This window comes from Nymphalis io, chromosome 25, assembly GCF_905147045.1.
Source record: "Nymphalis io chromosome 25, ilAglIoxx1.1, whole genome shotgun sequence".
NCBI lineage: Eukaryota > Metazoa > Arthropoda > Insecta > Lepidoptera > Nymphalidae > Nymphalis > Nymphalis io.
Window position 1 is genome coordinate 1,152,952 of NC_065912.1, and position 24,016 is coordinate 1,176,967.

The window sequence follows — 24,016 nt, forward strand, 5'->3', positions numbered from 1 at the left end:
GCATAATCGCGTAGTGATTTGTAAATAAATAATTAATTTTCTGTGTCGTTTTATCATATGTAGTGTAAATATAAAATCTATTTAATTTAACGACGAAAATCGCTCGAGTGGTCACGTTGTTCGGGCATACGGGTAATATAATATATAAATAATCCTTTAAAGAAAGCGTTCAAAACTTGTAAGTAATAATTCCGTTCCTATAGGCAATACTTTTTAAACCGTTCGAAGAACTTTGATTCTAAATAATACAGCGGGGCCAACTAACTAAAATTAACTTGAAATTCTTCACAACAATAATACTGTAGATAGTATAAATATATTAGAAAACGTGGCTGTTAATAGCGTAAGCGGTCGAACCGATACAACAATGGTGCCAAACGCGACAACACTACTTAGAACAACAATGAGCACACACATCAACGCCTCGCTCGCTCCGAATTCGACGTTCCTAGTCCCAACTTACATGACTCAAGAAGAATTTCTGGCCTTGCAAATGACGAACGCGTCTGATGCGAACACGACGTTGAACGACACGACGATAAGCCAAGTCGTGTTAAGAACTTGGTATCCAAGTGGTTATACACCAGCTCACATAATCATTGCGTCTGTGGTGGTGACCGTTCTCATGATAATGGTAGTGGTGGGGAACATGTTGGTGATAATAGCAATAGTGACTGAAAAAGCGTTAAAGAACATACAAAACTGGTTCATCGCGTCGTTAGCGGTGTCGGATTTTTTTTTAGGACTAGTTATAATGCCATTTTCTCTAGCGAATGAGTTGATGGGTTATTGGATTTTCGGTTTTTGGTGGTGCGAAATACATTCGGCGATGGATGTGTTGTTGTGTACAGCGTCGATAATGAATTTGTGTCTCATATCGCTGGATCGCTACTGGAGTATAACGCAGGTGAGTGGTTGACTGTTCATAATAATATGTATTGTGGTATATCTGATAAACGAATTAATTTATGATTTTATTTATAGAGTCATTTAATTTATACTAATATAAGGTGACGTTATTCTAGTAATGATTTTGGAAAAGATTTTATTACATGAGTTTCATCCGTTTTAAATTTAGACTATTGACGTGTCAAGTATGAATTTCATGTACTTTTTATTTTACCAAACATTTCGTTTGATTTAATTTTTTTTTGTATTTTTAGCATTTCATAAAAATATATTTAAAAACATATAACACATAATATTAAATTAACTTCTCGATACCATAGGAAATTATTTTTCAGTTTAAAAATTTAAATTCGTTTTAAAGTTGAAAACCACTTCACCAAGAGAAATTTCATTCCAATCTGTTCGAATATTTAATTCAAGACCCGAAACCGTCAAGTTCTGGCTTGAGTATGAATAATGGAGACTGTAGCTCAATTTCCCAATACTCCAGAGCCAACAGGTTTACACTGCTGTATACTGGTTTTAGGGCGAACGGAACTAGTTAATACCGGTTCAGCCAAGCTTAAACAAGCGTGTACTGTTTTGATTTTCCGTTCAGAAATTAGGCAAATATTTTTTTTTAATTTATTAATCAACCATACAAAATATAAATTTATTAATTTGACGATATTTATCTTTCGTTAAAATATAGCAGTAAATTAGAACACTTATGTAATAGTTGACTTGATTTATTTATTTATTTCGTTCGCAAAACAGGATACAATAAATTAGGTGTTGTATTCAGGAACACAATAAATAATAACAAAATATTTAACTGCATCCAACTAGATGCAAAACAGCATGCAAATATAATATAATATAAATGTATCTTTTACTAGGAGAATAGTACACATAGTAATATTACTTTACATTTTAATCAATCTAGAAAAAAATATATAAGTATTTCTTTCGAGAATGGTCACCGTGTATGAAATTGGTTACGTGGTCAAAATTAATTTTCTTAACTAACAAGAAATGATCTATAACATATATTATGTAATGTTAGGTAAAAGTTTAGTTGCAAAAATTGCGTTTTCGTCACGATGTTTTCCTTCACAGTAATTTTTTTTTATTTAACGCACATAGACATTGGCATTGTAAGAAAGGTTAACCATCGCTTACATCGCCAATGCGCAACCAACTTTGGGTCCGATGTTATGTCCTTTGTTGGTGGACGAAATGAAAAATTATTCCACTACTGAATGTATGTTTATTGTTCATAGTATCGAATATATTTCATTTATTGATCTATATTGTCATATTGATTGAAGTCACTTAACATTAGTTTACTGTAGCCGTACAAACACTCCTTCCTTTCTTGTATATTTGCCCTCTATGCGTGCCTAAAGTATTCATCCGCTTGTGATGAAACTTTGTTTAGTTGATTGGCGTTCACCCAAAAAGGTACCTAGCCTAAAATAAAATAAGATTTTTCTCATTGTATTAACTAATATAAGTATTACCTAAATATTTTATATAAGTTTTCTATAAGTACGAAGATAACCGCTGACAACGGTTTTATCTAGAAATCACACCCAAACATGTATATAGGGAAGAAACAAATAACCTACTTTTTAAATCGGTTAATAATAAATAAAATATGCGGTGTAATGTTTCCAAAAAAGAAATCTACCTTGCTTATAATACGAGCTATATTTCATTGACACGTGTTTCGTCTCGCAACGCAAACACGTGAATCTTTACCGAACATCTCAAATCTGGAATAGCACAGTCGAATTATTCAATTCCGAAAATTGTGTTTCGATTTTATCTTTGCTTTGCGATGTAGGAAAATATCAAGATATATCTCACGTGTGGCGTGCACGTATAGAACTATATACGAAACTTCCTTATTTGCTGAATTTCAGCAATACTTGATTATGCTTGTAATCCATTACTTTATTGTAAGAGATTAGCTTTTAAAAAGTCGAATAGTGGTTAGAATATGAGACTTATACGAAAATTGTGAAATCAAATCATTGATTCTTAATTGCTGCTTCATTTTATTCATATCGCTTTCAGCGGTGAAGGACACTGTGGTGAGGAAATTCCATCGAATAATAAATTGACATATGTACATAATATCCAAAACTATTAACATATGTCAACCGATTTCTGTTCGAGCTATGTGGTTGAAACTTAAAGGCATCTCCTCAAAAATGAGAAAGAGGATTCAGCCCAGGAGTGGGATACGGACGAATAGACCAAGTGATCAGCTCCATATTTACAATGTTTATATATTGGCACAATCTCAATTATTTCACATGACAATACCAACCTAAGGCAAGGAAATACACAGAAAAACAGCAATTCAAAGTATAATGTTATCTACCAACTTACATAGATAGACTTGCAAAAGCCTCCAGTCTCACTAACTTCTCACTTCATCTAATTACAAGCGTCATAACGCCATCTTGATGAGGGGCTGGTTGGCGTGGTTGGTAGATACTTGCCTTTCACGCTGAAGGTTGTGGGTTCGATGCCCACCCAGGACAGACATTTGTGTGCATGAACATTTCCGTTTGTTCTAAGTCTGGGTGTAATTATCTATATAAGTATGTATTTACAAAACAAAAGTAGTATATCAGTTGTCTGGTTTCAATAGTATAATATCTGCTCAGTTTGGGATTAGACGGCCGTGTGTGAATAATGTCCCAGGATATTATTATTATTATCTTACTTTTATTAATACGATATTCCAAAATTATTGAACACGTCATATTCATCAACAGCATAATCTGTGGCTAGAACAATGTTCAGTACATTATTAAACTGTTTTTGGTTAATTGTGTGCCTTAGGGGGATGTGGTCTTGTTGCATCGGTAAATAGTGAAGTACCGTTGACCTCATTCTGTACACAGGACTTCGGCGTGTATGGGATTGTTTGTATATAGTATTATTAGTTGTATATTTAAGTCCACTGTTCGAGATGACTAGGTCAAACACCTCAACTATTTGTATTGGAATAATTGTTAGAGCATTGAGTGTTAAATGCTGTATATTTAGAAAAAATAATGATCTGTGGGACTGTCATATGAATGTGGTGGCTTAATGGGAACACGTAAATGACGGTCTCGAATTTCGCTGACAACGCTGATATTTCATCAGCCCTATGTACACAATTGATCTCGTGGTGAATGAAAACATGATGGAACTTGCGTGTGGATGATATATCTGCCGTATTGGAATATCGAGGTAGAATAAGCTATCTCCTTAACAGTACTGGGGGAATATTCCCAGTGGGACATTTACGAGTTGTTATGTCTATTTATTATATTTTTTTGCTGACGAAAAACGAAAGACGCGAAAATTTGTATTAGCTTTTTTGGATTTTCATTGTTTCACGCAAATTCATATGAACAAGTTGACGTGATTTGCATTTAGATAGTTTATAGGCCGGGTGACATAAGCTACTTTGCTATCCCGAGATGTAAGAGATGAACGCCGTGAGAGAAAAACAGTTTCTATTATAATATTACTTCAGAAATCTTCTTGATAAAATACAATTGTCAACATCGTTGCCAATTTTTATTCGTAGGTACGAACGTTTCTACGTTCTTTTTTTTGTTTGACTTAACAATCAATTTTTTAAAGCACAGAAACTAATGAATTTCTTCGATATAAATGATCACAATTATTTATGGACTGACACTGAAAAATCCGCCAATTTAATTATTAAAAATCTGACCTGTTCATATTTTGTAACAAATAATAACTGCCACGCACAGTTTCTCGTCGTTAAACATTATTACTCAATCACCATTGCTATTCTCGATAAATGGACTATTTAAAGCGAAAAGTTTTATCAAATCGCACTAGTAGATCCTGAGATTAATGCATTTAAATAAACAACCTAGTTATGTTAGCTCAAAGCATGTAGACAATAGAAGTAAATGTTTAATCAGTGGAATGTAAGTGATTGTGTCATTCCATGCTTTGGGATTATATGTTTTTGGAAACAATTTGTTAAAAAAGAAAGAAAATTCGATTAGAGCATAAACCTCTGTTCGGTCGTGTCATTTTAATTGCAATTAAATATTTTAAAGTACAAATGTATATTTTTAAAAAAGTCTGTCTTGCTCCCGTAAACTTGTAAACATATTATAGTTTTAATATTAGTATATATATGGAATGTTACTTGTATTATAAATATTCTTGAAACTTTGTCTGTTTAGTTAAGTTTAATTTAACTAGAATGTTTCTATTAACCAATAAGTGGTATGAATATCTGTATACTTGTGAGTTGCATAAATGGTGGAATATCTCTGATTTGCAAGTAATTTCCTCAGGGATTTCATCGGGACAGATATTTTTATCGGTCTTACAGATATTTGCAGTTTAGTTTATTTTATTTGGTACATCACTTTACTTGAAAAGAAAATACATTTTTGTTTGTAATCTACCAGCTTCAAAAAAAGCTGAGATGGCCCAGTGGTTAGAACGCGTGAATTTTAACCGATGATTGTGGGTTCCATCCGAGGCAAGCACTGAATTTTCATGTGCATAATTTGTGTTTATAATTCATCTCGTGCTGACAGTGAAGGAAAACATCGTGAGGTATATGTCTAATTTTATTGAAATTCTGCCACTTATGTATTCCATCACCCGCATTGGAGCAGCGTGGTGGACAAAGCTCCAAACCTCTTCCTCAAAAAAAGAAGAGCAGGCTTTAGCCCAGCAGTGGGACATACACAGCCTGTTACTTACTTTTACTTCTATAAGCTTTTATTTGTTAGTTCGTTGAAGTCAAATCTTGTGGACCGAATTGCAGACGCAGTGCGAATTGATATTTTGCATAATACTTTTAAACACAAAGCTATTATGGATTTGAAATGTGAAAAACCGCAGAAATCAATTAGATACTATTTAATCAAATCAAATATATTAACTTAGACCATCTATATTTATATAACCTGCGTAAAAATCAGCCATTATGCGCTTTTTTATCGTCAATATAAGAATTATATATCAATTTATCAACACACGTTATAACGTAATTCATTACGCGTTATTTTATATCTTTACTAGCGCTTAATTTATATTTTTTATTTATATTAATAATCTATATAATTGTTTATGGAGTAGCATGCCTCATTTATTAATAAAAATTTAAAAATATCTGCGCATTTATTTTTAATATTTTAAAGCTACCTTGAAAAATGATTAAGACGATTTTTTTTATATTTGCGGAGTCGAAAACTTTAGCAAAGGTTATAATAAAAGGTGTAATTTGTTATGAATTAAAATATTAACTTTAAAAAATATAACACATTGATGTTTAAATGTGGCAAAACAAATTATCTATAAAGAAATCGTACTGAATAATTTGGAACATAATGGACAAAACTAATGCTTTGGAGAACAAAGATGCGTGGGTTCACTTGCGTTATCGTTCATAATTTCCTTATTTCTTTCTTTAAAAATAAGGTATTTACATACAAACTTTTATTTCCTTTCACTTAGGGGTTACATTTTCGAAATCCTACTCTAGTGTTCACCTACTGTGTTAAAGGAAATAGTTTGCAAATTTTCATGGCACCCAGCTCGTAGCTTAGGCTGTGCGTTATTATGTCAGCATATAGATTATGTACTTCATTTCAAACTCAAATTTAACTAGTTATATAACGTCACAGTACCCGGTTTATATGTTTCGGTATAAAATGCAGACATGCAAGGATGTCGCGTATCGCTAACAATGTCACTGATCATTGACTTTTAATTGGTGAAGGTACAATTATAAGCGGTAGCGGGAACTTATATTATTTATCGTCTTGCTTACTTAAAACTATAAGTTCATTTATTTTTGATGATGATATTTTTATGAACGAATTTTTTGTTAGGAATTCAAAAAGTTAAGATAAAAATTAGTTAGTTACTATGAAAATGTACAGTATAAAGTATGTCATACAATTATACTTGATGGATAAGGCTTTGTGCAAGCCCGCCTAGGTACCACTTGCTCGTCTCATATTTTACCGCCAAGCAGCAATATTTCGTATTGTTATGTTCCGGTTGGAAGGATTGAGCCAGTAAAACTAAGTGAATAAGGGGCATACCACCTTAGTTCCCAGGTTTGATCACGCATTGGTGATATATATTTTTTTTATAGAATAGGAAGGCAGACGAACATATGGGTACTACCTGATGGTAAGTGGTCACCAACGCCCATAGACATTGGCATTGTAAGAAATGTTAACCATCGCTTATATCACCAATGCGCCACCAACCTTGGGAATTAAGATGTTATGTCCGTTTTGCCTGTAATTACACTATATATAAGGAATAGTTAATATTTCTAACGGCACCAATGTCTATACCACTGTATATTTATCTACCTTTATCTACCTTAAATATATAAAAAAATTATATAAGACTTTTGGCAATATCAGTGAAATATCAAACAAAATATTTATATATTTCAAAAATAATTTTAATTTGATAATAAAATAAAAAAAAGTTATCGTTTTTTTCATTCCGTGATTTGTTTAACATTTAAGTGTATTTGTATATTTGTAGTTTTAAATATGAATCGCATCCGCTCTCACAATGAGCTGTTCTAAGTTTCGCGTGAGCAAATATCGTCAGTAACCGCGCGTTTTGTCGTTGAAACGCTGACATTAACTCAAGGTTATTAATTCCCCTAAAGCTTTTATCAAATTGAAATTAGAAAGTATTTACGAACAATATTCGCTTTTGGTGTTTATTTTATTATGTATAATAAATTAACTAGATCAGTCGCTTTGTCTGCCTGTGTATTAATATATACATATATATACTTTGTACTGTTATACTTTCACGGATTAACCAATGAACTGATTTTAACTAACGTTACAAGCCGCGGGGGCTTTGCCCGCAAACTAGTTATATTATAAATGCAAAAGAGTCGTAATGTTCGAAAGCTTTTAGTCCAGCGCAAAATTCTTTGCCTGTAAGCCTGGCTCACTCATTTCAAGCCACCATCTTTAGTTAGATCAAAGAGCAACTACTCGGCCATGTCAATTCTTCTTGTTATATGCAGTATATGTTTCGTTCCCTTCCCTTCATATCCTAAAATCTCCATTACTCGAAATTTCAACCCTCTATTAGTCGAAATAATCGATGAGTCCCTGCAAGTAATTTTGATACTATAAATATTCGGTTGTACATTACGAACCGTAACCCTTTACAATCAATTTAATCCTGTAACATGACGATTTAAAAGTGCTTATAAGAGCCGCCTTGAATAAATAATGTTTTGTCTTTGAGTAAAGCATCACGTTCCTTTCCTTTCGTGGTAAAAACGTTCAGCTTACGTTATATTTTTTATTGTATACGTTTTCTCATATCCACTTTTCGTTGATTATGAAATATTCTGCCTACTAAACATTCCTTAATTACGCTATTGACGCCTAAAAGTAAAATTCGCAGGTTCAATCCTGACCCGTTGAACTATTGTTATCCACTCACTACTAATATAAGCTGTACTCTTATTGGAAGGGTAAAAAGGAATATTAGTAATTCCTTAAAAGAGGCTTTGCTGGAATTGATTTAAAAAAAGGAACAAAATATCTTTCCTTGTCTACACGTGTACTTAAATTAAAAAAAGTAAAATATATAAAATATTATTATTTAATTACTTACAATATCTCGTTAATTTTGTAATAACTTAAAAAAAGTCTAAGCAAATACAGAAAAAAGCACTGGTCCACCTTGTTTTTCTATCTCTACATCGGAAAATTCTCGACAAAGCGATAGTTTATTTATAACATAAACCAGACTTTATAACGTAATTCTAAGCGAATGTTTGCTAGCTTTATGCACCAATAGAAAATGCATTGTGCTCGAAAAACAAATTATAAATTTAATGAAAATATAAATCAGAACGTGAATATTTTCTTAAGTGCGTTTTATAACATCTGAGGCTCAAAGCAATTTCATAGTTTATATATTATTCAAAATATTTATGCACACGAAGCAACTTTCATACCGGAATTCGCTAACGTTTGTTTTCTATTGCTGATCTAAGAGATTTTCATATTCTTATAGACAAGGACGAATTTTTATATTGAATATTGGAACGTTACTTATCGATTGGCAAATGTACTGATAGCAAATTAAATTGACCCAACATATTTTTGTTCTAGTTGTCTTTTACAAGTTTTTTTTTTATTTTACGTTTTTCTCGTCATACGCTACTCATTTTTTAAATGTTAAAATTAAATAAATAATTAAACTGAAATGCCTGTAAATACACTGCTGGTCAATGGCCTCATCTCCGAGGCCATTGACCAGCGAGTTGATGGAAGATTTTCATCCTGCACAATTTAGTTTCCTCACGATCATTTTCTTCTCGAGCTCTAGATTAATTATACGCCTCAAATTAATCAAATTAAGCACATCAATTCGAATGCCTGGAATTGAACTTGCAATCATCGATGAGATTCACGTATTTATTTCGTTCCTCTGATAACGGTATTTTAGATATAATTCGTTATCCATTTCAATGATTATAATATTGTTACTTCATCGTAGAAAAATACCCTCTTTACGAACGTTTTCCTAAACAAAAAGTCGTCGATATATACAACAAAACGCTTTGGACCGTGCGCGAGGGATATATTACTTATTGTGTGTTGTTCCTATTATATTATGGAAGCAGCATGGTTGACTTTCAGTGCGATTTCCACTGAATACTTTCCGTTTATGGTTTATTTTTTGCATGCCGTTGATCTAGCGGGCACACAAGGCTGAAAATTCCGAGGTCCTATGTTCAAACCACAGGTTGAGCCGATAAAACTTTATTAAGTTTCTGTCAAATTATATATAACCCAACCCGTTGGAGTTTGCTGCGCCTGAACTCTTTCCGGTCGTGTCGGATTTGCCATCCCATCGCATTTTGAGAGTGACGGAATAGAGAGTGCTTCTGTGCATTATAATATGGTCTGTACAGTTTGCTAGACGCGCTTGAGTGGCCGGCGTGGCTGAAATCGGTTAGGAGGACATCATGCACAATAAAATACAGACTGAAAGATTTTAGTCGGAAAATCGAAAAATGAATATTACGCTGGCGAAGCTGCGGGTTATGCTAGTTTACATATATGTATATACCCCGAATTGAAAACCCCGATTTTTTAAAACCAATATACTCTTGATTCATCTTTTGACTAAATGTAAAGCTATCATCATTAAAGAAATCATTAACTCTTTTAAAGTCGGTCATAAACATTTATTTGACAATTAAACTTATACGGTTATAAAAAACTGGAGCAAAAATTAAATTCCGACACGCGTTTTTTGGTCGACACGATATTGAATAACCATTGGGAAGCGCCGAGCCGAGTGAATGTGTGCCGCCGATAACTCCGCCTAAAATTAAAGAGGCTGAGAAAGATCGTATATATAATTTAATTGTACTTTATAGTTTTCCTTGTGCGTTGAGGAGGATTTATGGACAGTGATTTATATAACTTGGGAAGAAAACCTAAAAGATAAGATTGGGCAATATATATTATATATATTTTACTTGATGGTAGGGTTTTGTGCACGCCCATCTCGCAAGTCAACCAAAAAGGACATTGGGTTCCTAACACAACCCCCCCCCCTGCTGTTTGAGAAAATTAGTAAATAAATTTATTTAATTGTTTTATGTACATAAATATGGCCTTTTACACATTGCAATTCGATTCGATTAAATCTATAGTTTAAGAAATATTTTGAGATCCATAAATAAACGTATGTATGTACGTGCTAATATATCTCATCGGTTAAAACTTTCCTATTAATTAGATTAATAATTTGAATATCAAAATTATTTAATAACCTCAAGATCTAATACACGTACAATACAAAATGTATATAAATTGAAATATTATAAAAAGTTGTACGCAAAACTTTTTAAATAGTTCACATAATTGAATTTACTAAACAGACGCGTTCATTTTATAAAATAATCAAAAATATATTAAGTCAAATTGCAAACATTGCTTGAGTCGTATGTTAACTCGATAAAGTTTGAATTTGCTTAGCAATTTCAGTTCATTGTAGTTTTGTTAACTGGCAATGCTAACTAGGCAAACTGTTGCCTAGCTTAATATTCTAAATAGGGATCTGCAAATTGGACAATTTGAATAGTTAATTCAATCATATATGCGTCTGTGTCCAGTACACATGTGGATATTTCTCCAACAATGATTTACATACATACATATCATTAAATATAGTTGAAGTTCCTTTTTACGATTTCGAATAGTTTTCAGCCATCATGTTTCATTGTTTCCAATTGGCTTTTGAGGTACTACCAAGCAGTGATAAGCGTCGTGTGTACAATTTAATAGTTCTAAAACCATTTGTCAATATTTTTTTAATTAATGGTACGGTAACTTAACCGTTTGTTAATTAATGGTACGGTAACTTAATTAACGATTGCTTACTTAATACATTTAGGGTATAATCTTATTATTTTTAACCTCTAAACCTTCAGAAACCGGTCCCTTGTAGACCGACTTACGCTGGATTGGACTGCACTGGACTACACAACAATTTACCTTAATTTTTTATCATACCAAACATAAATTTAAAAAAGGTGGCAGGTTCGGGATGGATGCGGACTGCCCAAAATCGGGATGGTTGGCGTTCTATGAGGGAGGCTTTCGTCCAGCAGTGGACGGAAAGGGCTGAAAAAAAAAACATAATCTTGCGATGCCCGTCTTCGACACTGATCGGAGACACTTTGGGGATCTTGTTGATATAAAGTATCCGTGATTTGTCCGCTCGTGGATCGGTGGGGTTCCTCTTAGTAGATCTATGTGGCCTTATTGAGTTGATTACTTACTTGAATACAATTTGACATTTTTGTTTTAATAGAATCGAATACGTCCTAGGGAAATCGTTCCTATGGATTTGTGTATCGATTTCTCGCATATTCTAAACCGTTGCGTTGGTATGGAAAAGCGAGGTCTTTTGACACATATATAGTATTACTATACATATTCGTTCTTTTAAAAATAAATGAGATAATAATATTAATGTATAAATAGATGTACCGACTTAATATTTGATATTTTATTTTGTTATAAAATGGTCAGTGTAGCCATATTCTAACTTGCTAGCCTCAAGTATGTCCAGTAGCCTGTTTTCATTAAGTAATTAATTTTATTTGGTTAAAAATGTTATATTTACCTTTATTGATGTCACTTGATTTTATAATGTTTAACCTATGTCATTTTATTAATGTTTTTATATTTGTTCAATTTAGTAATTGTAAAATTATTGTCGATGGAAACTTAGCTGATGAATTGTTATACATGTTATAAGTGTCATCTCATTGTATGTTTCCCTAAAAAATAAATAAAATAATATAAAGAGATTCAGTCTCAAACTGTAACAATCTTGTGAGAATATTTTATTTTATTTTATTGATTACGCTGTAGGGATTTTTTAAAATAAAATATAACAATACCTTGCATCTACAAGTAGACATTTTGTATTCGTACGAATGATACAAAAAAACTGTTTTATTATCTTTATATAAAATGAAAGCAGGCCGAATAGCGGAATTCTAGTGGAAGGCAAATAAAAAATGGATTAAGTGGCCGTTGAGAATAAAAGTTTTACGATTCAAACTTCCATGAAATAACACTAATTTAAATCATACTGTTTCGTTCGGTCCACCTCAGACCACGCGACAAGCATAATTAAAAACTTAACCGGTCTTCAAGTTTATCCAATTAAGCAATTTATATGAAAATATTTTTTTACGTTGACTCTCAGTGGACATTTCATTAAGCTTACGAAATTTTGGCAATTTGAAATTGTTCTTAAGTGTAGATTTTTGATAAAACGACTAAAAAACATGTCAATATTACTTGGTGATAGTATTTTAGAAGTATTGTTTTCAGGGCATAGAAAACCATTTAAGTCAAATTATCACAAGTCCTGACCATCTATTGACCATGGTATTTTTAATAGTCTAGCCAATTATTCGGGAAATTTTTCAATATATAATTAAGTGCAAATAGGCGCACTATTTCCTCACTAATATAATATGTTGGAACCGTAATCCGTCACAACGGAGAAGGTACAGGCCTCATAGCTAATAGTGCTATCAAAAACATGGGAGTATAACACTACCAATTTTCTTTTTTTCAATGACTTTCATGGTAATGACTTCCAAGCCTTTGATTTAACAATAAGGCAATATCATATGAAAGTTTTTTTATATAACTAGTTGGTGGACGGGTAAATGATGGTACATGGTCTCCACCGTCCATAGAAGCATTGTAAGAAATATCAACCTTCCCATACATTTCAAATGCGCCACCGACTTCGGAAACTAAGATGTTATGTCCCTCGTGCTTTCAGTTATACTGGCTCACTCACCCTACAAAACGGAACACAATTATTCTTAGTACTGCTGTTATGCGGTAGAATCTCATAGTATCATCGGTCATTCATCATCACCATTGACCTTGAATTAGAATGTATTTACTCCAAGCCTCTCTAATTGCAACACCAATTGTCTCGGAACGTCATCGACACACCGGAAACGTCGTCACCTTAGAATCAAGAAGGTTTTTACACTTACCCCTTGCGACTTAACGTGAAAACTGACTTTAATTTAATTAAAAGCCATGTCTAATTTTATTAATGCTGTTTTAATCACATTATACTTTTATTACTAATAACCTTATTTGTTCAGAATATTTTATTTTATTTATGCATGTACATATGTACATTTAAACCTCGACGTAAAAAGAGTGTTATATGCTTAACATGTTTATCTGTGTATCTCTCTGTGGCATCGTTTCTCTTCAAGAGAAACACCGATTTTGATGCGATTTTAATTCAATCGAGACTTTAATTTATGAAGATCTGTTTAGGTGCTTTAAGATCATCAGCAAATTTTCTACTTGACAATGTCCGATTTATTTGAAGTTGCAGTCTCAGGTCGTCCTGACGACGCTTGTATTAAAATATTACTAGATAATTATAATGACGTAAAAGGGCCATCAAACAGAACTGATTATTTACTTTTTAGATGTGTTTTTTTTTTGTGTTGCGGGTTATTTCAATTTCTTATTTTATATTGAGTCCATCACTAATTACCAAACTAATTATTCAAGTATTATGTATAGACACAAAATTACACCTTTTATATAGCACATCATCGCATACCCTTATCTTTAAATAATTGTCTTTTTTATAAAACTGCAAGAACTAAACTGAAACTCTCAGCGTTTCTACTTGGATACTTTGGATTATTTTTTCGGTGATCTGATGATATCACAACAGATTGTTGTACTGCTAAATTTCGATGGTATTGGTTTATATACATAGCATATAGTAATAGCTTGAATCAGAATGGATGACATTAGTATCAAGCCAAGGCAAGCAGCGCTGAATTTTTAAGTGCTTCATTTATGTTTATAATCTCGTGCTTGACGGTAAAGGAAAACATGGTAAGGAAACTTACATGTGACTTATTTACTGACATTCTGCGACATGTAAATCTCTCAAGCTTTATCGGAGCAGCGTGTTGGAATATACTCTAAACCTTCTCCTCAAAGGGAGAGGAGGCTTGAGCCCAGCAGTGGGCTATTCACAGGCTGTTACTAACAGCTCTTAGAATCTCGTAAGAACTGCTTATGATACCCACAACACACATGGGTTAAGATGATGAATGATTCTACTCATACATCGATAAGAAAATGAGAAGGATGTTTTACAGTTTATTTTTGTTTTTTATATAGAAAAGGGACACTTTATTTGTTATCATATTCCAACTTTTTTAGAATCGTAGTTATTTATTTGAACGTTTACAAAATCATTTTTTGTAACACCTTTTTCGACACCGGTTGCGGTATAATAAATCACAGTACAAAACATCTGGACAGCGAATTTTCTCATTGTTAGCCGAACATATGTCGAAAAATGATTGATAAGGCTTTAGTTATAAACAGAAGATATGATGTATAGCGTATAATATAAATATGAAGCGGATAATACGCTTTACTGAAAATGTATATTGTATGAATTAATAGAAAATAATGAGTGATTATTTTACCAATTTGTCTGTCATATCTTTATATGAGCTGAAATAGACTGTTCGCTGGAATACAAAATTCATCTCGTGCAATTTGTAATTTGTAATTAAAATTTATCTCGTGTTTTTCGGTGAAGGAATACATCGTTTCTACATGTGTCTAATTTCACTGAAATCCTATCACGTGGAATACATATGTATTCCACCAACCGGCATAGGAGCAGAATGGTGGAATAAGCTCCAAACTTTCTCAAAAAGGAGAGGAGGCCTTAGCCCAGCAGTGGGACATTTACAGGCGGTTATCGTACTGGAATACATGTATCATAACCAAAGTTCAGCTTCTCTTATGAAATAGGTAGCGGACTGGCAAATAGGTCATCTAATGATAAGTGGTCATAGACATTGGCGATGTAAAAAATAGTAACCATTCCGTTAGTCGTAAACGGCAAGGCGGGGACAGCCCAACTCCCATCATCCTCAGGAAACAGAATAAGAGAGACCCTCGTCCATGGCCCGAATTGCTAGAATATCTATCGTTTCATAGGATGACGCTAAAATACCCAAAACATTCCAACATATCGATTCCCATGTCTAAAACAGCGATTTTAAAGCCTCTTAAAGATTTTTTGACGAACTGGTAGCGTTGAAGCTTGGAACCCGGATTGAGATTTGTGTTGTTTTTAAAACGCAAAAACCGTAACAGTCCAATATTTATGGTTTGAAATCCATAACTACATTTTGCATAACATTTATGATATTTTGTATAATTTTTTTGTAGATTGTAAAATAGAAATTACGTAATAAAAGGGAACGGAGCATAAAATATCTCCTCTCTCGTTCACATCGATTTTTTAAAAAAGTATCTTCGGATTAAATCTTTTTATGTCGTCGTGGTTATAAAATGACATCAGAGTTTGAAGGATTTCCTTCACAAACTGAATTCCACGCGAGTAACGCCACGGGCTCAGTTATTATATAAATCGTCTGTCATTTCTTAAAAAATATCTAATTCAAGTTTTGGACAACACGAAATATTTGTTAGTTTTGTGTATAGTATCGAAATGCCACAGGACGGATACATTAACTTTGCGAAGTCGGAAACATTCTGATAAAACTTTATCTCCACTTCTAGTTTTTATATTTGTCTGACACTTTATATTGTTGTAAATAAATACATCAAAAACAAAATATTGCAAAAATAGCTTAACTGGTGATAAAATTCTTTATTTTATGATTTACTTAAGAACCTTTTATTAAATCTAAGTCAAATATACTTTGTTCAAGTTGGTCATTAAAAGCACTTTTGAATCATAATTGTACAATTTTAATTTTAACATAAAGCTTCCCACCGTTTCGCTATTTATGTAGAAATTTTTTAACTCTTTTTAACAATTAGAAAATTAAATGTAATAATTATATCTACAATTATATTTATATATCCTGTATGAACATCAACGAACATTAACTCGAATCTCTTCTTTCTTTTTTCTTCTGTCTTCTTTCATTTATCTAATCCTCCTCTGTACAGGATTATTACAACCTTATTTATTAATGTTTTTTAACATGAGTTATAAATTTATTAACGTAAGATATCTTCATGAAAACGATCACACTACGAAATTAAATCTGTGTTGTATTTGTTAACGCACACATGCAAACCATTAAATACATCGATAATTATGATAAATTTGCAAATCAGACAAGTCAATTTTTTTAAAACATTTTTTTTCGAATTACAAGTGGTGTTTGCTCATGAACATTTTCAGAGGTTTTCGGCGTAGCGATGTTGAAGGTTTGTTTCTGGCTGCTCAGGCTTTTGTCGTCTCCATTTCTAATACAAGCTGTACGTTTAATACATAGGGATATAAGTAAATCCATAAAACTGGGCATTGATATTACCCTTAAAAATTATTGTTATTTAATTAATAGGTACTTACAATCACTTACACTTATACATTTATAGACTTCATAAAAATAAATTTATTATCTAAGCGTAGGGATCAATTAAAAGTAAACACAACATGCGAATAAAAAAAAAACAGTGCAGACATACAAAAAAATATATTTAAAAAAGGAAGAAACAAAAACCTACTATTTATCATTCATGTACATATAATAATAATATTTATAAGTATAAGTGATATCAATCTATATTCAAAGCGCTTGGTTTTTCTCTCTTTAAAAATGGTCGACGTAAATTAGTCGAGTCAGCGAAAGACATTTAAAGGAATACCAATGATTACGAAAACAATATTTAAATATAATTTGTTGTTCAGAATGTTTTATCTAATTAAAACAGTTCTATATAACTCACAGCCCTGCATACTAATTTTGACAAACTCGCTTAAAATATGTACACGCGGAATGAACCGAATTCGTTCGCGAGATTTCGTTTAGTATACAGTTACGTATTTCAGACTTTTTTGCACTTACCAAAGATTCGTGAGATGAATTATTAAGTTTGTTATGATTTGTGTGTGACGTGACTTAAGCGTGTCTATGTTGTTATATTTTTCAAGTGGGTTGTCAGTGAGGACTTGCTTTTTTGTTATAGAATATTAAACATCTCATATATATTTATTTATTCTTGCCTTATTTGCACCATTGCGCGTAGACATACAAACAAGTTGATTGCGCAGGAGTTCACAAGTGTACTATTAGTTTCGATGCTATAATCACGGTATATCCGACACCACCGGAAAGAGTTGAAGTATCAGACCAAGGACTTTATCAAACTTATAAATTATGATCAGTTACTAAATCATTCTTGAAAGAAACTTTAAAACTTTTTTGATTGCAGTCTTATTATCTTGAAATCAACGAGACAATTAACATAAGTAAATAACAAATGACGTAAATGTACTAATATTATATTTAAGTTTAAGACGGTTTCCGGTGGGTTCGCTTGCGTGCGAGGGTGTCAGAAATTAGGTACCTACTTACTTTTACTGGTGGTAGAGCTTTGTGCAAGCTCGTCTGGGTAGGTACCACCCACTTATCAGATATTTTACCGCAAAACAGTAGTATTTGGTATTGTTGTATTCTGATTTGAAGGGTGAGTGAACCAGTGTAATTACAGGCACAAGAGACATAACATCTTAGTTTCCAAGGTTAATGGTGCATTGGCGATGCAAGCGATGGTTAAACTTTCTTACAATGGCACTGTCCATGGGCGTTGGTCTACTTACCATCAGGTGGCCCATATGCTGGTCCGCCTATCTATAATATAAAAAACACAAGTGCACTATGAGTACATTTGATGCCATAATAGCGGCAAATCCGACACGACCGGAAAGAGTTTAAGTATCAGACCAAGGACTTTACTAAACTTATAAATTATGATCAGCTACTAAAAAATTCTTGACAGAAACTTTATAACTTTTTTGATTGCAGCCTTATGATCTTGAAATTAACGAGACAATTAACATAACACATAAGTACATAACAAATTACGTAAACGTACTAATATTATATAGAAGTTTTAGACTATACAAATATTTTGAAAGATTCAAACACACGCACAAACACAAACCAATTTTGTGTTATTATAATATTTTGTATACTTTTGCTTAGATTATGTGAACTTGTAATTTTTTTTTTCTGAATAAAAAGAATTATGAAGTGTCATCGAAGAGCGTGGTCTACTAACATGAGTACCAGTATTACTGGTATCTTACTACAAGCTCATTAGTCCGAACGTCCGTATGTTTGTTTGTCTAGCAGAAAACATGTTATATTAAAAAAAACATATACAAAGAGCCGTAACCGTATCCGTAACAGCCTGTGAATGTCCCACTGCTGGGCTAAAGGCCTCCTCTCCTCTTTTTGAGGAGAAGGTTTGGAGCTTATTCCACCACGCTGCTCCAATGCGGGTTGGTGGAATACACATGTGGCAGAATTTCAGTGAAATTAGACACATGTTTCCTCACGATATTTTCCTTCACCGTAAAACGGGATGAATTATAATCACAAATTAAGCACATGAAAATTCAGTGGTGCTTACCCGGGTTTGAACCCAAGATCATCGGTTAAGATTTACGCGTTCACTGGGCCATCTGGGCTTTTTTACATTTATATACAAAGAGCATACAGACAAAAACACGAGCTTAGCTTGTTAACAATACACTCAAATACTTAGGCAATTATAATTAATTGATCTCGCTGGAACATCATTGTGATAATATCAAAGAGGCTCCGCTTACTCGCTCACAAAAGCATTATTAATGAATACGATGAAACATCAACTATTAATAGAATTTTCACCATTCAGTACTTTAAGATACGACGTAGCTCAGTGGTTAGAACGCATGCATCTAAAACGAAGATTACGCATACAAACCCAGGCACTTAAGTGTTTATGAGCTTTATTTGTGTTTTCATCTCGAGCTCGGCGATTAAGTTTCGTGAGAAAACCTGCATGTGTTGCATGAAGTTCTGCCACGTGTGCAACCATGAAGAGACATTCGCCCAGCAGAGATTTACAGATTGTTATTTTTTATAAATCTGGTAGGTGGTGTAAAAAAAAAAAAAACTATTTCTACATTGTCATAAGATGCTATGGCACAAAGGATTTGTGCCTGGGTCACTCAATCTAACACAACAATACTAAGTCAATGATATTTAGTAGTACAATATATGATGAGTGGGTGGTACCTACCCAGAAAGGCCTACAATCAAGAAAGTACGAATACTATGGACCCGGTCAGGCTTAAAGAACAGACTAACATGTTCAAGTTTTTAGGTTATTATTATATTTTATTGTTATGAAACAGCGATTTAAAGCGATGTAAATTGTATATGAAATATTATTATATAATTTGAACGTCAACTTACAATAGCGCTTCTTCGCTTTGTACGTGTGATGAATTAAGATTGATTACAATTCAAAAGACAACATGTTGTTTCAGCTCTTGACAAGTTTGGGTGATGTCTCGTCTAAATGTTACTTAATATTGTTATAGAATACGTTATAAGTTATAAAATATAGAATAATACTTATTCATACATTCATGCCGAGATGGCCCAGTGGTAAGAACGCGTGAATCTTAACCGATGATCGTGGGTTCAAATCCGGGCAAGCACCACTGAATTTTCATGTGCTTAATTTGTAATTATAATTCATCTCCTGCTATACAGTGAAGGAAAACATCGTGAGGAAACCTGCATGTGTCTCATTTAATTGAAGTTCTACCACATGTGTATTCCACCGACCCGCATTGGAGCAGCGTGGTGGAATAAGCTCCATACTTTCTTCTCAAAAAGGGAGAGGAGGCCTTTTCCCAGCAGTGGGACATACACAGGCTGTTACGACTACTACATACATACATTATGTATATTATTGTGCACTTGTGTATTATTTATTTGGGCCCTGCTTAGGAGTCTTACCTGTTTCAATAACGAATATATTTTTTTTTAACTTTGACTCATTGCTTGAAAGATTCTACTACCAATTCGGATTATATTTATGGGTTATGTACAAAAATTAAATTATATTTTTTATTTAAAATCACGTGAATTGTTTCATGCACAAGTTGTGCAATCATCTAAAAAGTTCAAATGTTTTGCAATATCCTTTAGCACACAAATCTTGACGATCCTTTTAAATTTTACAATCGAATATTTTTGAACATTTTTGTCTTTGGAGTAAGTGAAATGCTTCTATATCGACTACATATTTCCCATTTGATTATTATCTATTTTATAAGTAGATGTTTGTATAAACGTACTTGTTACAGTTTGTTGCTATTGTGCTTAAGTTTGAAAGGTAGATGATATTGTGAAGAACCGTTAGAAACTGAGTAGTTACTAGTTTGAGTAAAACCAGTAACTACTCAGTTGCGAAAATCAAACGAATTTATATGTTTTGCATGAAAACAATAACCTCTTCTGTACCTTATATACAGGATCTTACATATTAAAAATTAGTAAGAACTTATCTAGAGAAATTTAATACAAAATTATATATTTCTTACTTAAACCATTACCATTTCATTAGCGTTCTAAATTTGAATATGATTTTCAAATTGTTCAAATTTCATCATTTTTCATTTTTATTTACATTAAAAAGCGGCAAAAGCTACTCTTTTATATCATATTTAATTTTATGCAAATATTTTACTATTTCGTCTGAACAAAGATGGAGCTAATCAGCAAAAAAATAACGAAATACAAAATGGCGTTGGGAAGAACAAGATGAAGCAAACAAATCAAATAAATTTTATAGACAGTAATTAAGTTAATCGTTCGTTTCTATTTAGAATTTCACTTTAGAAAAGGGATAATTAGTATCCCTTTAAATTTAAGCCTAATAACAAATGCTTCGAAATTTCTCAAAAACCAATTAATTGGATACCGAATTAAACACAGATTATTTATCGTAAATATCTTGAAGGGCTCTGTATTTTCGGCAAATGAACTTGGGGTTAGAGTAAATCTAATTCCGTGGAATGTTGCTCAATATACCCCAAAATGTGTTGTGTTCTGGACAATAGTGAAAAATTTAATCATGAATTTTTGTAAGGTCTTTTGTGTATTGTTAAAAATCGAACGATATAATAATTAAAAATACGTAAAGGTCATTTAAATAATCGTACAGACTATAAACTATAGAACAACTATGAATTATTATATTTATAAAACAAATCGTTCCAAATTTAGGTATTAGGTTAGGTATTGTTATATATATATATACTAGGTATCAGGTTAGGTATCAGTGCAAGCCTCTAAACAGCAATACTTTGTAATTTGTTCTGAATTGAAAGGTGAGTGAGCCAGTATAATTAATAATTACAGCCACATGAGACACTATCAAGTTTAACAACCTTGAACTGTCTAGCTAGCTTATAGGGCTATAGACTATAGGGTTCATGGCTTGAAATCCCGGATCGCTTCAAAATAAGTTACTTCACCTGAATAGAAGTAATAGAGCGTCTCGAAAACATTCACTTAAAATATACCATTATGTAACACAATTATGTATCAGCTTAAGTATGTATATATATATATGTTCTTGCTTATGTGCTGGTATGCTAGAGAACGATAGATTAAAGTTTGAACTAAGCACTATACGGAGCTAGTAGCTTTATTAGGATAAGACTATTAAGATCACTTGGTGAAACTATGTTTTGTCTTATTAAAGAAACGCATTTATGTTCAACGGTATTTAAATAGAAACAAATATTTAATATATGTTAGCTTTTCAGAATTACTAAGTACCAATTTCTAAAGCTCTCTAAAATGAACAATTTCGATACTAATTTTCATCCCCTTTATCACTTTTTAATTTTCAAAAGTCATTCCTTAGTGCTAACCTTTATGCTTTATGGTACTGTGTAGAAAGGATCCGTTTGGTTCCCCAGTGGTTTAGGCAGTGCGTTGATATGCCAGTCAGTCAGTTATTATTTTGTATACTCTTGTATGAAGATATGATGAGTCAACGGTTCAGATATTTTATAGTCTACTAGTCTTACTTTTATAAATTATACTTTAATATATATTGGCCTCTTATTTAAAAATATAAAAATAAGTTTAAATGATTTTTTATGAACAATAAAATATACTGTCCGCGACTGAGGTGAACCTTTTAAAACGTTTGATATAGAAACGTTGCAAATAATCTTTATTTAAAAATTTCAATAAAGAACACAAAAATGATTTTACCGATAATGTCATTTAAAAAAATTAAATTTAAAGGGTTTTATATTTTTATATATTTGCGCTGTTTAACTAATTTATTCAATTAATTATATTGTTTAAATAAATAAAATAAGCTTAAGTTAGAAAACCCGGTAACTTTATCACATCAAGGTAAACGAAAGTTGAGATGCACCAGAGCTATTCTTACCGAATTCAGTTGGGTCCTGCCACCTTTTCCAGGTTATTGGTCCACCTGGTTGCAAGGCTTTACCCTATATACAGAATATATGTAGGGTAGTTTTAACGATATATGAACAATTATTATTCTTAAGTTTTCGACAAGCACGAGATAAACGAAAAACACAAAAGGACCTGAAAAAAAGTGTCCAGATTTATAGCCAAGCTTTCCACTTAAAAAATAATGTTAAAATGTTGTATTTATATTGCTGTAACTGCAACTAAACTGGTCCGTATGTTGCAAGTCCGATGAAATACATAATACATAGGACTTAATCTTTAGAGGTGTTGGACATTAAACTCGACCTGTAACTAAATCTGTGTGAGAATGTTGCTTTAGCTTATGTGAAATATGGTTTGTTTTGTCATATACACCGTACAAGTAAAAGCTGCTGTTTAGGTAACAGCCTGTGAATGTCCCACTGCTGGGCTAAGGCCTCACTTTTTTGAGGAGAAGGTTTGGAGCTTATTCCACCACGCTGCTTCAATGCGGATTGGTGGAATACACATGTGGCAGAATTTCAGTGAAATTAGACACATGCAGGTTTCCTCACGATGTTTTCCTTTACCGTCAAGCACGAGATGTATTATAATCACAAATTAAGCACATGAAAGTTTAGTGGTACTTGCCCGGGTTCGAACCCGCGATCATCGGTTAAGATTCACGCGTTCTTACCACTGGGCCATCTCGGCTTCTTAGGTTTTAGGTAACTAAGACTTTGCTATTTAGTATATAAGTAACGGTATATAAATTTGTAGGTAAAGAACTCTACTCTTAAGAATAATTACTCGACTAGGTCTCGACCTTGCTTTATTGCCAGCAATATGTATACAAATTCAAAATTGCAATGACAGCTCTGGTTTATCTCTCCTTTTTTACCTATTACCCCTATTAAAAATAATCTTTAACTACTTTGCATTGAGGTCCTTTTGTCTTTGATCCAGATTTAATTTCTTAACAATAGCATTTCTTAGAATTTCCTACCTGGTCTCTTTGTTATCTAATTTTCTCCTGAGTTTATGATTGTTACTGTACTTTTTATGTACCGATGGATAGCTAAGGAAACGCAGATGTTTTTAAAATGATCCGCACGATAAGAGCCATAGTGATTTTTACAAAAAATTGCGAGTAACTTAAAGAATCAAAATTAAAAATCGAAAAGTTGTACAGTTTTG

General features: G+C 32.6%; 1 protein-coding gene across 1 annotated transcript in view; it reads left to right on the plus strand.

Moving 5' to 3' along the window:
- The first annotated feature begins 297 nt into the window (after positions 1-297).
- Positions 298-24,016, plus strand: part of LOC126778144 (alpha-2Db adrenergic receptor-like) — a 352,074-nt gene continuing 328,355 nt past the window's right edge. Inside the window, exon 1 of the mRNA XM_050501559.1 lies at positions 298-907. Within this exon, the coding sequence (XP_050357516.1) occupies positions 368-907 (540 nt within the window). The 5' untranslated portion in view covers positions 298-367. The remainder of the gene's footprint in view (positions 908-24,016) is intronic.